This window comes from Alosa sapidissima, chromosome 16 (assembly GCF_018492685.1).
Source record: "Alosa sapidissima isolate fAloSap1 chromosome 16, fAloSap1.pri, whole genome shotgun sequence".
NCBI lineage: Eukaryota > Metazoa > Chordata > Actinopteri > Clupeiformes > Clupeidae > Alosa > Alosa sapidissima.
In genome coordinates this window covers 21,590,373-21,605,554 of record NC_055972.1, presented here as the reverse complement: position 1 = coordinate 21,605,554, position 15,182 = coordinate 21,590,373, and the positions used below count along the sequence as shown (strand labels likewise).

Here is a 15,182-nt window from a genome sequence, read left to right as displayed (position 1 = left end):
ATTTATTGTGTGGACAGATCATAAAAATCTAGACTATTTAAGGTCTGCGAAGAGGCTCAACTCACGTCAGGCCAGGTGGTCTCTATTTTTCTCCCGCTTCAACTTTGTTCTCTCCTACAGACCAGGCTCCAAGAACGTTAAACCTGATGCGCTGTCCCGACAGTTTGCTCCTGATTCCCCACTGGACCAGGCTGAGACTATTCTCCCTCCTCACTGCCTAGTGGCTGCAGCTCAGCTGGATATAGAGACCGTAGTTCAGTGGTCTCTCGCTCAAGGATCCTGGACCAGGTAACGGACCCCCTAACTGCCTGCTTGTGCCTCTTTGTGTCCAATCACAGGTGCTGGAATGGGGACACAGTTCCTTGTTAGCTTGTCATCCTAGGACCACTTGAACTCTCTCAGTGCTCAAGCAGCACTTTTGGTGGCCGTCCATGCAACGGGATGTCCGAGCATTTGTGGAAGCCTGCAACATCTGTTCCAGATGCAAGACAAGCACTAGACCCCCTGCTGGCCTACTACGACTGCTGCCTGTGCCTCACTGACCGTGGTCCCATGTTGCAATTGACTTTGTCACAGGACTTTCAGTCTCTAAGGGTAATTCTTGTATTCTCACCATTGTTGACCGGTTCTCCAAGACTGCTCACTTTGTCCCTCTTCCCAAGCTCCCATCTGCTAAGGAGACAGCAATTTTAATGGTGCAACATGTTTTTAGGATTCATGGATTACCTATTGATATTGTGTCGGATAGGGGTCCTCAGTTTTCCGCACATTTTTGGAGTGATTTCTGTAAACTTATTGGGGCTAGACCCAGTTTGTCTTCAGGCTATCACCCTCAGACCAACGGTCAGACTGAACGTGCAAACCAGGAGCTGGAGGTGGCCTTGCGGTGCATGGTGTCTGAGAATACAACTTCTTGGAGCCAGATGTTACCCTAGATAGAGTATGCTCACAACAGCCTGCCCTCGTCATCTACTGGTTTGTCACCTTTCCAATGTTGCCTAGGATATCAGCCACCCCTGTTTCCCGCTCAGGAGAGGGATGTATCTGCCCCATCTGCTCAATCTTTTATTCACCGCTGTCGCAGAATATGGGTATGGGCCAGGCATCACCTATTAAGAGCATCACAGGTGATGAAGAGGAAAGCGGATCGGCGCCGGACTCCTGCTCCTGTCTACCAGCCAGGTCAAAGGGTAATGCTTAGTACTAGCTTGGAATCCTTCAGTGCAGAGTTATCTTGCCACGTCATCTGGATATTACTGCTGCTCTGCTACTCTTTCCCTGTGGAATCACGTTTTGACCTTTTTGGACTGAACTTTGTTACTGAACTTTGGACTGATCTCTGACCACGATTTTGGATTACTGTTTTTGGATTGTTTGCCCTGGACCTTGTGTGTTGTGCTCACTCATTGACTTTAAATTGTGCTCTGCTATTGCCTGCTGTTTGCTTGAAGTAGGGATGTAACGGTATGAATATCACATAACATAACCCGTGCTATTTGACTGAGGCGCCCTATTCAGATATCAGGGGTGGAGAATATAGAACATGAGCTTCAGGGTCCCCTGAGCCTTTGGACCCCTGGGCCTGGGCCCGTTAGGCCAGTTCAGTAATCCATCCCTGCTTGGCTCTAGTAGACTAACTCCAATTACAGGGAATGTTGACCAACACGGGCCAGGGGTGCGTTCGGCTGTTATAGTGTCCAGGGGTTCATCCTCTGTTCACACCCCATGCACACCCACAGAATCCTGGGTGCACAGGATTGGCTGCACTCAGCCACATTTGCACATTGCCATGGGCGCACATCTTCCCGTTTTGAAAACACTTGTTAGGCTCAGAACAAGAGTCAGCTGCTTGTTTCATTTCAGTGGGAGAAAGGGAGATCTCATGCCTTCTTCTGATTCATTAATTGATTGTTGGCTTCGTCTTAAAGTCCTACCAACTCAAAGAGGAGACTTTCACATTTTGGGGGAGTAGCCTAGGCCTACTGTAAGCGCTTGTGTCACCAAGACTCTGGTGATATGCCACAGGTCATTGCGACTTTGTCATGTTTATTTAGCCCTGTGAAAACAAAACAAGCCCAGTAAAGTAAAGTCCAGTAAACTCATTTAGGTGCAAGACGTTACTGTGCCTAAAATACATTCACATTGAGAACTCTCTGTGATGAGTGCTTTTGCATCATTTAACATTTAATAAAGGAATTAATCCACTAAATTGTCAAACTTTGTAATTGCTTTAGACAATGTTATTTTTATGTTTTAGAGTTTCTATTAAAGTTAATCTCTGATTAAATCCAAGTGAGTGCTAGATTTTTTTGCACACACAGATTTCAAACACAGGCTGTATGCAATATTATATAGCTGAACTTCTGATACACCACATTGCTAACAAGGACACATCTACAATCTTTGGCCATATGATCGTATGATCAACGCATGGGGAAACTCTGTGCAAGTGACTGGTGTCAACCGATTTGCGAATGCCTTAGACACGCCCATATGAGCTTTGACAGGAAGTGCCGTTTTGCCGGGAATGCAAATACCACGTGTCTCCGGCAGCACGGCTGTGAAGCATTGCAGTGCAATTCACGTTTTCACAAGGAGCGGTTGTAAGATGGCGGCCCGGTGGGGAACAGGCGAAGAGATTTTAACTACTCATAATATGGAGTTTTTCTCAACTACAAGCCTGGATGAGGTATGGAATAGACAGAAATAGCATCCGATAAATCTGTTTTTGTTATTGGGTGTAATCGCTATGTTTATTAAGATGAAGATGCTCGTTAGAGAAAGGATGCGCACGCTAAAGTGACACGTGGATAGTTGTGGAATGAGACGTAAAAGTCGTGATAAGCGACTTGCTAAGCTTTTTTGACTTCACTTTTTGTCGTTGGTTAGGTTTAGTTTCAAAATGTGGATGTAATGCATGAATTGTGATCACTTGATCGAATAATTGGTTCAAACACAGCGATTGTATTTGTGAAGACGCATGTGTGTGTTGTGTACATCGTGTGCTTAATGGGTTTGCATGCCGAGTTTCAGTTAGCTGCTAACTAGCATTTTAGCAATATAGCTAGCTCGATGGTTCAGATACAGTTAGTATTACTTAAAATAAACGATGCATGAAATTTATGTTCAGAGATGACCAAAGAACCCTATTTTATATTTGTTGATTGAGGTGTCAATTTGTGATTTGTACACATCCAGCTGATAGGGTGATTTGTCCAACTGGGTCTTATTGAAACTGTAAACGTGCTTCATTCACAATTTCATCGTCAGCAGGCAAGAATGACCATGTCATTGATAATACATTCGTGGCACGATATTAGGGTTTATGTAAGTTATTTTTTGCTTGAATTTGTTTTTAAGATGTTTTAAGGGTTTCTCATTCAGCTTGCCTGACTTCCACGTGGTTCCAGCATGTTGCATTTATGTTACTACCGTTACATGATGTTGTATGCAAGTAGTTAAGTGACTTGTAACATTAATGTGCCTATTGGCATTCGCAAAATGTAACATCCAATAAGAATTTATGGGTGCAATGTAACAATGATGTAAAAGTTATGTTTTGATGCTCAGGGCGGATACTAGATTTGCCGCACCAGCTCAAAGCAGACTAGCTTCAATATCTTTGGATCATGTATTGGTAGTCTATGTGATTATTAGCCCTATGACAGTTGGTAAGCATACAACGGGCGGATGCTGTCAGATAATATTTTGACTTGAATTGCTGCTGTGATGAGATTGTAGTTATGTGTTACCTAAATACAAAGTATTCCACTGGAAGTAAACACGTGGGTCCTTTTAGTTTGGGAGTCTGTTTTGAAATCGACAGTCTGCACTGGTTGCTTGTAAAATTGCATATAGGGCTTAAATCGTAGCGAGCAACACTTTGTAAACGTAATCGTGGGTTATGATTTTTAAAGCATAAGGTTCGAACCTGCCGGTAGTTTGTTGTCCGCAACATTTGGGTTCGTAAGGTGCGGTGGAAGTCTCGTGTCCAGCCGGTACGTCCGGTGACGCGATCCTTCGGGCACGTGGGTGACATCGCATGGAGTCATCAGTAGCCATTAAGTATTTTTTCCCGTAAACACTGTTGCATTTTAATTGAAATATCCTAATAAGAGTAGTATATTCCACGTGACTGATCATTTTTTTTAATCATAGGAAGAAAAAAGGGTTTATGCTATTCACACACACAAGTGTTTGTTTGTCGATGTTGACATTCATTATTGTGAATTAAAAGTTAGCCCAAACATTTTAAACAAGTCAATTCAGTGTCATACTGAAGTTGGCAAGCACAAAGGTATCTGGTAGATGCCCCTTCTGATTTTTGTTGAGTCTGGTCAGTACTGGCTGTTGTCAGTGAAAATACTTTTTGAAGCAATTTATCTGTTTTTGAAGACACTACTTGTGTTGTGTAGACTGATATAACAATGACTGCCATGAGCCCTGTGATTGGATCTAAGTGTGTGAAAGTAGGCATTGGTGTGAATTATAATATGTCTCAATACTTTACAACACCACCTATGTTGTTGGCTGTGCTTGATTGGGTACATTTTAGAATCTATGTCCAAGTATCTGAAACCATTTTATAGGCTAATCATGAATAATTGTTGTTTGTGTTAACTCTGCTCTGGGAACAAAATTAACTCACTTTATCCTTGCTGGAATGCGTGGCAGAGGTTGGATTGACATCCGTCCTAAGGGCACTTGACAGTGTCTGTAATGAAGAAGTTCTCACCTCGACCCTGACATTTGTATAATGCCTCAGGCAGAAAAGCATCAGTCTCCCCCAGGCAGATTAGCAACCACTTTGTGGCATCCGAATGAAGAATAAAGTGGTCTAACTGTTAACGCCGGAAAGTCTGTAAAAGGCAGTTATGTTTTCTCCAGACAGCCCTAACCTGTACCCTAATCCCTGCCCTAATCCTCCACCTCCATCCCACAGGCTGAGGCCCTTCAGGGTGCTCTTGTGGTGGACTGCATAGAGGACCAGGGCCTGCATGCTGGAGATGTGGTGGAAGCCTTGCATGGCTGCTTGGACCCCTCCATCCTGTCTATCTTTGAGGACTCCCCCACTGGAGAGGTGGGTGTGTGGATGTCAGGACATACGTTGACATTCTGCTGAGTAGACCAGTTTGCCTCACGTGGAATTACATCATGGATTGGTGTGCAGTCAACTGTGCTCAGAGCCATGCTTTTGTTTAGTATTAGGCCCACATTTTGAATGTAAAGTGGTGATCCAGCAGAGCTATGCGTTTTTGTCTTCAGGCAAAAATTGGAATTGACGAGGAGAGTGAAGCGAATCTGCTTACTGCATTAACCGAAGTACTTGACAACGTGGACGATGAGAACCTGTCGCCATTCGACATGTTGCCAGACGTGGAGCTGTTAACAGGTCAAAAGGGCCGCGAGCACTCACCGGTGAGTCCCCCAGCTGCTTGCCACCTGTGACCGAGCATCAGAGCTCTGATGGGTGGAGGGAGTGTGTCTGCAAGTAGTTAATAGCAGTAGTTTCTTTGGCGCACCATTTGCATAATGCAAAAGTAGTAATTACTTTTGCATTATGTCCAGGTGGGTTTAACTTTATGGAGATTTAATACTTTTCTTCCCTCCAGTTAAGGAAGCTCTTTTGCCTGTCACGGTCACCCCCGGACAGAGAATCCATGTTCAACTCGAGAGCGTTTTCCAGTCCAGGAAAGGTATGACGGTTAAAAGTACTCATTACCAGTTTCAATGTTTTGATTACTTCGAATTACACACATGAATATCTCTGTGGGTTGTAATCCAACTATTGTCTATCTACCATCTGTGATTCTACTATGATGGCGTAAAACATTTGCACCTGTGCGGAATGGAGCAAACGATGTGTAACAGTATATAGAGGATGACCCCCCCCCCCCCCCCCCCCCCCCCTTGACTATTTATCAGCCTGCTGAGTCTTCTTACATTCTGTTGTCACTCAGCCTTCGATACGTGTCTGTCTGCAGAGTTTACCCAGAATGCCAAGTGTGACGATACAGCGGAGCGACGGTGAGGATGAGGAGGAAATGGCACACTTGTCTGACATTGAGCCGTCTGTGGACCTGCTGGATTGGAGCAGTGTGTCTCTGGAGCAGGATGGTAGCTGTGTGGCGGTTACGCTGGGTGACCTGGTCAAACACATGCACTGCATGGCCGTGTGCCTGGAGGACGGCACTGGCGAACAGATGCTTCCGGAAGGCGGGATTGTGCTGGAGGTGGTGGACCAGGGAGAGCATGGCGAACCCATCCTGGCCATCCCTGATCTGAGCCTTGAGCTGCCTGACTCTGGTTCCAAACAGGAGGTTCCAGACCAGACCCCCACGGTGGGTCAAGAACACCCTGCTCCTGAGGCCGACGCGCCAGTGGACGCAGTGGAGCCTGCAGGTTCACCACCGCCATTGCTGGAGGATCAGGAAGAGAAGGTGGTCATCAAGCGGCCGAAGGAGGAGGTGACTGAGAAGTGTCCCTCACGCAGGAAAAAGAAACGGAAAAGTAAAGAGGCCCAACCTCTGCCCGTGTCAGAGGGTAGGGTCTTGAGAAGCGCCACAAAGGATCTGACAAAGAAAACTCAGGAACAGCAGGAGCTGCAGAAGAGAAAAAAGAAGGTGACCTTTGCCCCAGTCGTCTCAACAACACTGGCATCAGAGGTCGCAACTACACCCAAGGCTACCTTGGCTGACCCCCCTCAGGTGACGCCCCAAACCCCCATAGACAAGAACCCTGCCCCCACATGTGATGAGCTCAGGATGGATGCCAGCGCACCCAAAGCTTCACCAGCTCCTGCATCGCCACCTGTGCCAGCCCCATCACCCGTGCCAGTGCCAGTGACCGCACCCAGTGCTACCTCTCCCGTGCCAGTCAGCACATGCGCCCAGGAGAAGGCTCCCGAGGAGCCAGTGGTGGCCCCTGCACCCAACGAGCCTAAACCCAAGCCGCTGAGCCTGCAGCAGTACCGCCTCCTGCGGCAGCAGAAGAGGCCCGCTCCCCTGGAGAAGGCCGGCGACAACAGCACCAAGTGGCCCTCTCTGCCTGAGCCCCCCAAGGAGCTGCCCCTCATCCCCTGCCTGCCACAGCCCAGCCCAAAAGACTCACGTAACCTGGCAGCCGCCAAGGAGCCCTTTCCTGTCGAGAAGCCCGTCTGGCAGCCCAAGGGCCTGGCTGCTCCCCCCACTCCAGAAGCCCTGCTGGTGCCACCTGCCTCGCTGGTGGCAGCCTCCAGTAAACCTGCTGTGCCCAAGCCTGTCTCTGTGCAACCTTCCCCTGCCTCCACCCCGAGTCCCACTCTTGCCCCTACCTCCACCCCCAGTCCCTCTCCTGCCCCTACCTCCACCCCCAAACCCTCTCCTGCTTCTGTTGCTGTTCCTTCTCCTGCCCCCATTCCCTCTCTGCAGCCCCAGGGCCAAACTTCAGTAGCCGCGTCTCAGAACACTACGACCAGCGATGCCCCGCTGCACGCCATTCAGCCGGCTCCGCCGCAAGCTGCTGTTTACAAGACTGCTCCACTTCCAAGTGCCACTACGCCCACCGCCTCCCAGGTGCTGCAGGCCATCGTGTCCCAGCCGCACATTGCCCAGCTGCTCGCCGCGGCCCTCAAGGGCCAGAAGCTGCCCCTTGTGTTGCCTCAGGTCCGTAGCAACGCCCTAACACCCCAGACCCAGAGTGATGTTTACCCCAGAACCACTACAGAGGCCCAGCCTGCTGCTGCTGTTGCTGCTTCCACCCCTCAGAAGGTGGTTGCTACTCCAGCAGCTGCTGTCTCTGTTGCTCCTTTGCAAGCCCAGAAAAAGCCAGAGCAGACTGTGGTGTCACCCAAGCCGGAGCCAGTCAAAGTGGCAGTGCCAGTCACAGTGACCCAGCCGCTGCAGAGGCAGGCACCCGTAGCAGCTGCTGTGCCCACCAACCCTTCTGTGGTGGCAGCCCAGAGCCAGCGCAAAGCCCTACCTGTGCAGCCGAAGCAAACACCAGCTGTGGCACCACCCAAAGGGAAGAGTCAGACCGATGAACTAATTGAGTCTTTTACAAGTGAGATCGGTAAGCAGCGTTGTTTGTATTAGTGCATGTTAAGTTTCAAGTGTGTGCTGGTGGTGGTTTTGAATCACTATATGATTTCCAAGATTATGTAAGATTTTCAAGACACTAAAAGATTTTCAGATGTTTGAGTTGCACTTCATGACCATTTATTTTCCCTTCTGTTTAGGCATCGAAGCTTCTGATCTTGCAAGTCTGCTTGAGCAGTTTGAGGAGACCCAAGGTAAGCAACTGTTTACTCCTATGGCTCTGTTGACCCGGTCAAAGTGTTGGTTATCAGCCCCTGGTTGTAAGGGGGAGGCTTAGTACTTCCCTTTCTGTGTCTTTCTAAATTTAACAGACAGATAAAGTATAGAATAGCAGGGCTATAACTGGAATTAGCCGGAGCGTTAGAGGAGAGTGTAGGTTTTGAGGGCATGTTCCTTGGTGTTGGGTGGCAACATTGGAGTAGGCTGGGATTTCTTAGTTGGGCCTTGGTAAGTGACCAGGGTGTGCGTTCTCACAATCTGTATTGGTTGTTTGCATTACCGTGACACGAGGTAAGTGAACAAGATCTTTGAAACGTGATGGCGTGGCAAAGTTTTGGTGTGGCTGTGTGAGGTGGTGATGGTGGGTTAACCTGGAGCAGAGATCACTTTCAAAACTAGCATTTTGCCCTTGGGACACTTTATCTTAGCAGACCGTTGCAGATTACTTGTTTTTATCTTATCTGGACACACATTAATTGGCCTTTAGTGTAAAAGCCAGTATTTGGAGTTTGAACACATTTTTCATCTAGTGCCTCGTAGCCATAGTATGCCACCTGTAGATTCGCCATGGTGTTCATTGGTGATGACGCCATGAAGTACCTATAAGTGATGGTTACTATAAGGTTCCCAGTGGTTCTGATGACATGGGTTTAGTAGTAGTAAGGAGAGCTCTTAAAGAGCCACTGATTCTTGAAGAGACACTGCTGTGCTGGCTCTGTGGTAGAATGAGTGATCTTGTGCAACCAGAACAGCTGCCATGTGCTCATGCATGCGTGGCCGCTGGAATTCTGCCCTGTCCGCAAATCCATTTTCACTCGGGTGGGGCAGGCGGGCGGGTGGAGGGTCGGGGTAGACAAGTGGACATTGGGTTTGTCTGGGTGCAGGCGTCACTCTCATCCAGAACATCATTGTGTGTGTGTGTGAGTGAGGCCAGCGGGGTAGATGTTCCCATCGATAACATTTTGGAGATGACATACAGCTAGTCTGGTATTTCATTTCAGACCAGCAGCATAAAACCTGGCCTATGCAAGTTATTGTGTTCATAAAGTTCAATTTTAAGTTGTTCAACGTGCCAAATTCAATCATTTTTCTAACTTTGTTAATTGAACTAGTTCCGGCAGGAAACGTTTTTCTCAGGTAGTGATATGTTTGTCTAATTATTGAATCCCTGAGGACTTATTCAGCGCAACCTGTCTGGAAATGCTGGTTCTCTTTGGCTTTCTGCTTAACAGCCATGTTTAAAGGCCAGCACTCGTGTTGGAACCATGTTCTTTGCCTCTCCTCAACCCTGTTCCTCCAACAGTTGTGTAGCTGTTTGGAATAACCAGCAACCTCTGTTCTGGTATACATGGGGCATGCCTGTAAACATACAATCCTATACATGGTTAAGTTGTATTTGTAAACACACCAAACCGTATTGAAAAAGCTTTCAGCTGTGAGTGTCTCTTCATAGCATCGTAGTCATTGTAATAAATACATTTCGTTGCCATATTAGACATGCCACCCAATCAGATTATTGACATGTTGTGCAGTGACGATCAATACACTGGGAGAATATTGTGATGAGAAGACCAGATTCAGGCCTTGGGTCCAGAGGCTGTGTCTGTCCTAGCAATAAGCATAGGAAGTGTGATTGCACATACACCCTCCCTGCTTTATAAAATATGGAGTGCAAACTTATTAGAAATACAGTTACTAGTATTACTCCACTAATACAATTCAGGGCTCTACACTAACATTTTTTTTTTTCAGGAGCACTTGTGCGTTAAAAAATGTAGGGGCACAGACAAAAATTTGGGCGCACAGTCAGTTCTGTACTTAACTTACACATAATCTAACATTATCCTGCAGCTAACAGTTAAACATGCCAGTGCACCAACTGCGAATATTGAGAATGACTGACAACATTTAGGCTACAGGAAACAGGATTTTAAAGATCAGTGCCTACTTTATTTTCAGTCTGTTCTATTTTCCTAGATTTTGTTAATGTAAAATAATATAATACATTGCCATATTTGCATTTAGCCTGTATATCAAGTATCCTGCCAAATGTAGGCTAATTTATTTATTTGTGAATCCATCTATAGCTAATCCAAATATGCCCATGGTGACTTATCTGACTGCATACTGCCTAATAGGCTACTACTACTAAAACAGTCCATTTTCTCTTCCACAAAACCCAACATAGGCTAATCAAGGATATATGTTTTATACTTTTAGTTCTTATTTGAAATATCTGCATTGATTGGGGCAGTAGGCAAACATTAGGCCTACTTTCGTTTTGCACTTCAGCTTGTATTCGGTGTAAACAAACATGCAAGCGTGGAAGCCTGGAGTTGTCAGTAGCGTTCTACCTTTGAATAAAATGGGAGTATTACGGGAGGGTACTTTTGTGCCGGTTCGCTACAGCTATATTTTGCATATTGCAGCCAATACGTCAACTGGGCTAAAAGGCATGTTAGGTTACCTTTCCTTCTCTCACTGCATTCTCAGAATCTCATCCTGTTCCACCTATATCCAATGAATTCGGTGGATAGAAGAACTAATTTCTTCAATCTTTGCATCTTGGCTGGCTAGTCTAACTTTCTGCTTTTTCTGCGCGCTCTTGGATTTGATACAAGCGACTACTAACGTTGATGAGAGGTGTAGTTTTTATGCTGCATTCGCGACGTGATTCTATGGTTTGCACCAGTAATGTTTCTCGATGTTGCGGTGTATTTTGTAGACAAACATTGACATGGTTAGAAGTCATTCGCACCAGTGCACCTAAATATTTTTTTGCACTCGCACGGCATCATTTTTACTCGCATGTGCGAGTGAAATGGGTGCACTGTAGAGCCCTGCAATTGGCTCTTTAGTAATAATTCGCGTGTATGTTTTAACACACCGGTGCTGTCGGGTCTTGGTGTGGCCTGCTCATTCATCCTACCCCTCCATCTCTCCCTGCAGCCAAGGTGGAGCGCAGTGTGCCGGAGGTCTTTGGCAGAGCAGCCGCTGTAGGAAACTCCAGGTGAGTATCGCTCCGGAGAACACAGTAGGAGTTACCCTACAGCCTTCACGCTGCTCTAACACACACGGTCCAAGCACAGACACGCTTGTGTATGTGTGTATCTGTGTGTCTGTGTGCACATATGTGTGTGTGTGGTGGTGGTGGTACCACCATGCCATCGCCAAGACCTACCGCAAACCAAAGAGGAAAGGCGACATCCCAGCCCTAAAATGGGGAGCTGGCCCGTCATGTCTTCAGCAAATATTAAATATAATCCTTGTGTGTATATATGCTCTGTTCTGTTACTTGTTTGTTTGTTTATGTGTTCTGTTACTTGTTTGTTTGTGTTCTGTTACTTGTTTGTTTGTTTATGTGCTTTTTCCCCTGTACTCTAGCAGTGTTAATGATAAGATACGTTTGTATGTTTCCAGTGTTGAGACAACAATGGAACGTAAACCATTGGAGGGAACCAAAGTCCATGACCTGGGTAGCACCGCAGGTGAGCCAAGTCTGCAAATACGCCTTTGATTTTATTTCATTCTTGTCTCATCACTCAGAAAAGGTGTCTATGTAACTGGCTGGGTTACTATGAAACGGCACAGAGCATTAACCAACTCAATCTGGGTGTGTGCATCATGTCTGAGTGGGATGATGTATTCCTCACTTCCCTCCTGAGAGTTGTTTGTGTGTGTGTGGGTGGTTCTGTTCTAACCCCCTGCTCCATTCCCCATGCAGGCCTCACTCCTCCAGGCACTCCTCCCCATCAGATGTGGAAGCCCCTGGTGCCAGCTGTCTTGCAGGGCAAAAGCAAGATGGCCGACGGCACCAAGCAGACCCCCACTAAGCTGACCATCCAGATCGAGCCTCGGCCCCTGCCGTCAAGCAAACTCCGTGGCAAGGTTCAGCCCAGTGCGGCCGCCTTCCAGCCCTTCTCCCCTGACCACGACTACTGCCTCCCCTCAAAAGAGTCTTCCTCTGAGGTTGGCAAACGCTGGAACATCAAACAGCAGTCCAGCATTATCATTAAGACCATTGATCTCCACTCGGAGGTAAAGGGGTCACGGCAGCCGTTGACGCAGTGCCCCCAAGTGGCCAGCGTGTGCGGCAAGCCCAGTGGAGCTCCTCGCCCTCTGGATGAGCAGGCTCTGGCCAGCTCGGTTCTGGTGACCCCAGACGCCTCCCCGTCAAGGGTCGAACCGGAGGTGGCAAGAACGAGGAGCCCGAAGCGGGAATGTCCCTCAGGCCGTGGCTTGCGCTCCCCTAGCCCCTGTTGCAGGAAGAGGGGTCGAGCAAGGCGGCGCCAGTTGGACCACTCCAGATCCAGCAGTTCGGGCTCCAGTTCCAGGTCTTCATCCAGATCTCAATCCCGATCACCCCCGAGAAAAAGGTAAATGACTACTGTTAGCTGTTTGACCTCTTTCCTTAGACATTTGGGAGTTAAAACAAAATCAACATCTCAACCTAACCAAGACTTTTTTTCAGTGAGAAATGCCAGAGTTGTATGGGTTAGCTTTTGAATATGGTCCATCATGGTGTCCCCTCCTATGTCTGTTTCTGAAGTAAAACCTCTTTTACTCTGGCTTGTCAGTGGCTCACTGTAGCTCTGGTGGATTGTCTGTTTGCAGATGTTATCGCTCACACCGGTCTGAGAGCACCTCCAGTTCTCGGTCCCGGTCCAGGTCACGCTCACGGTCTGAGTCCCACTCGCCGCACAGACGGCGTAGGTACTCCTACTCTAGCTCCCGCTCTGGGTCCTGGAGTAGGTCCAGGTCCCGCTCCAACTCCCCAAACTCACACAGGCCTTGGAGGAGCAAGAACAGGTGAGTGCATCACTTCAATTGACGTTTAGACTTTACGAAAACCTGTATGTAGTGCTTGTGCAGGTCTGGGAATCTGAAATACTCTTTTCCAGACCTGGGAATGTATAGAAATTTGTGTGAAAGATTTGTTCGTCATGATCAATGCACAAGAAAAGTTAATACTCAAAAAAAATGGGATTTCCCTTTGGGAAAAGGGCAAGCACGTTGTCTTGTGTCTTGTTGTGTGCAATATGTCTTAATAGATCGAGTGCATTTCTTTTCTCCAGTCCTAGGTCCAGTCGTCACAGCAAGCGGGAACGCAGTGAAGAAGTGAAGAGACACAAAGAGAAGGCGATTGTAAGTGTATTTCTTTTTTATGTCTTCACATAAGTCGACACAAAAAAACCTTCCAAAGGAAACTGGTTCCAGCCATTCAGGTTGATGACTCCTTCCTGCTTTATGACTACAGGAGGAGCGTCGGGTGGTTTACGTGGGCCGCATCCGTGCAGGGATGACCCGTGCGGAACTGAAGGAGCGCTTCTCGTTGTACGGCGAGATTGAGGACTGCACCTTGCACTTTAGAGAACATGGGTAAGTGTCTGTGTGTGTGTGTTATACTTGAATGTGCATCTTGAGTGGTCTTATAGTGTTCACAAAGTACTAAGCAATGTGTCAATCCATTGTTTATGTCTATTTTCAGGGACAATTATGGATTTGTCACTTACTACGACACAAAAGATGCCTTTACTGCCATCGAGAATGGCAGCAAGCTCCGGCGACCCAACGAGCTTCCGTTTGACCTCTGCTTCGGAGGTCGGCGGCAGTTCTGCAAAACCAGTTATGCTGATCTTGGTAAGCAGTTGTAGGCACTAAGCTTTAAGATTAATAACACAAGGAAATGTTTTAGATACATAGAACCAAGGTAATGTGTGATCCTATATGCAGAGTAAGTGATGATAGGAGCAGGCTTCACTCAATGTGTCTACTTTTAAACTTTAAGAGTGCTGGCCTGGATTGTTAGAATACGTAAAGTACGAGGGAGGCCGCACTATGCATATATACTTTTTATTTGCACAGATGCGTTTCGGCGCGTGAAAAGTGTGGTGTGTGTGTGTGTGTGCGGGGCCTCTTGTGGAGCTCGAGTGCAGAGTACCATTTGAAATCTCTTTCAGAAGTAGAAAAGACATTAGTAACTTTTAGACTGGACTCTGCAGTGTTATGTGATGCAGAAATTGTCTAACCATTATGGATAAACTGTATTAAGTTTGCTCAAATGGCAACATTATTTTACCAGCGTCTTGATGCCACTGCCTCACACTCCCCCCCCCCCCCCTCTTTGTTAATCTCTTGTAGATTCAAATCGAGAGTATGATCCAGCAACCGCCAAGCGCAAATTTGATGCACTAGACTTCGACACTTTACTCAAGCAAGCTCAGAAAAACTTGAAAAGGTAACATGGAGAAGCCTGGGTGGCAGAACGGGAGATCAAAATCTATTACCTCAAGGCCTTCGCCGGCCTCCTCCGCTGCCCAGATTGTTGTTTTGGTTGACTGTTTTTGTTTTAGTTTTGTCCTAGTTTTTTGTTGTTTTTTTTTTGCAAGCTTACACCTTCTATTGAAGTGAAGATTTGTATTAAAACATAAAAATAGTACCAAAAAAAACTGAATTATTTGAAACTATAAAACTATGAATGGAAATTGTTTTTGTTTTTTAAAAGATTGATTTATTTAAATGTTTTATTTGACTTGCCAAGCGCTGAAAACAAAACATTTTAAGAAATTGAGAATTATGTTTGAGCTTTTATCAGTGTTTGGGGATTTGTGAATTACATTGCACAAAATGTATGTCAACCCTAATAAATATTTAAACTGGTAATGTGTTGCCATGGTTACATTTCTTGAACAGATAACTCGTTTAGGTAACATGATTGTAGAAAAGACTGTTTCCTACCAATTTTTCAGTTCTCAGGTCAATGTGCATGGTTGTTGATCAAGGAAGAAGAGTTATGTACTTGCTTTGGGATCAAAAATGCTCATCAACCATAGAAAGCATTATCTTGAGTTTCTTCTCCCAAAGACTGGCTAGAGAACAATTACTACG

The 15,182-nt window shown here is 46.5% G+C and overlaps 1 protein-coding gene across 1 annotated transcript; it reads left to right on the top strand.

Moving 5' to 3' along the window:
* The first annotated feature begins 2,533 nt into the window (after positions 1–2,533).
* Positions 2,534–14,957, top strand: pprc1 (PPARG related coactivator 1). Its single transcript, XM_042066662.1, has 14 exons — positions 2,534–2,689; positions 4,943–5,080; positions 5,266–5,418; positions 5,613–5,696; positions 5,985–8,049; positions 8,216–8,269; positions 11,244–11,304; positions 11,715–11,782; positions 12,019–12,670; positions 12,909–13,103; positions 13,370–13,439; positions 13,552–13,673; positions 13,783–13,934; positions 14,436–14,957. The coding sequence occupies exons 1-14, from the start codon at positions 2,609–2,611 to the stop codon at positions 14,534–14,536; spliced, it is 3,996 nt and encodes a 1,331-aa protein (XP_041922596.1). The 5' UTR covers positions 2,534–2,608; the 3' UTR covers positions 14,537–14,957.
* Positions 14,958–15,182: the final 225 nt, after the last annotated feature.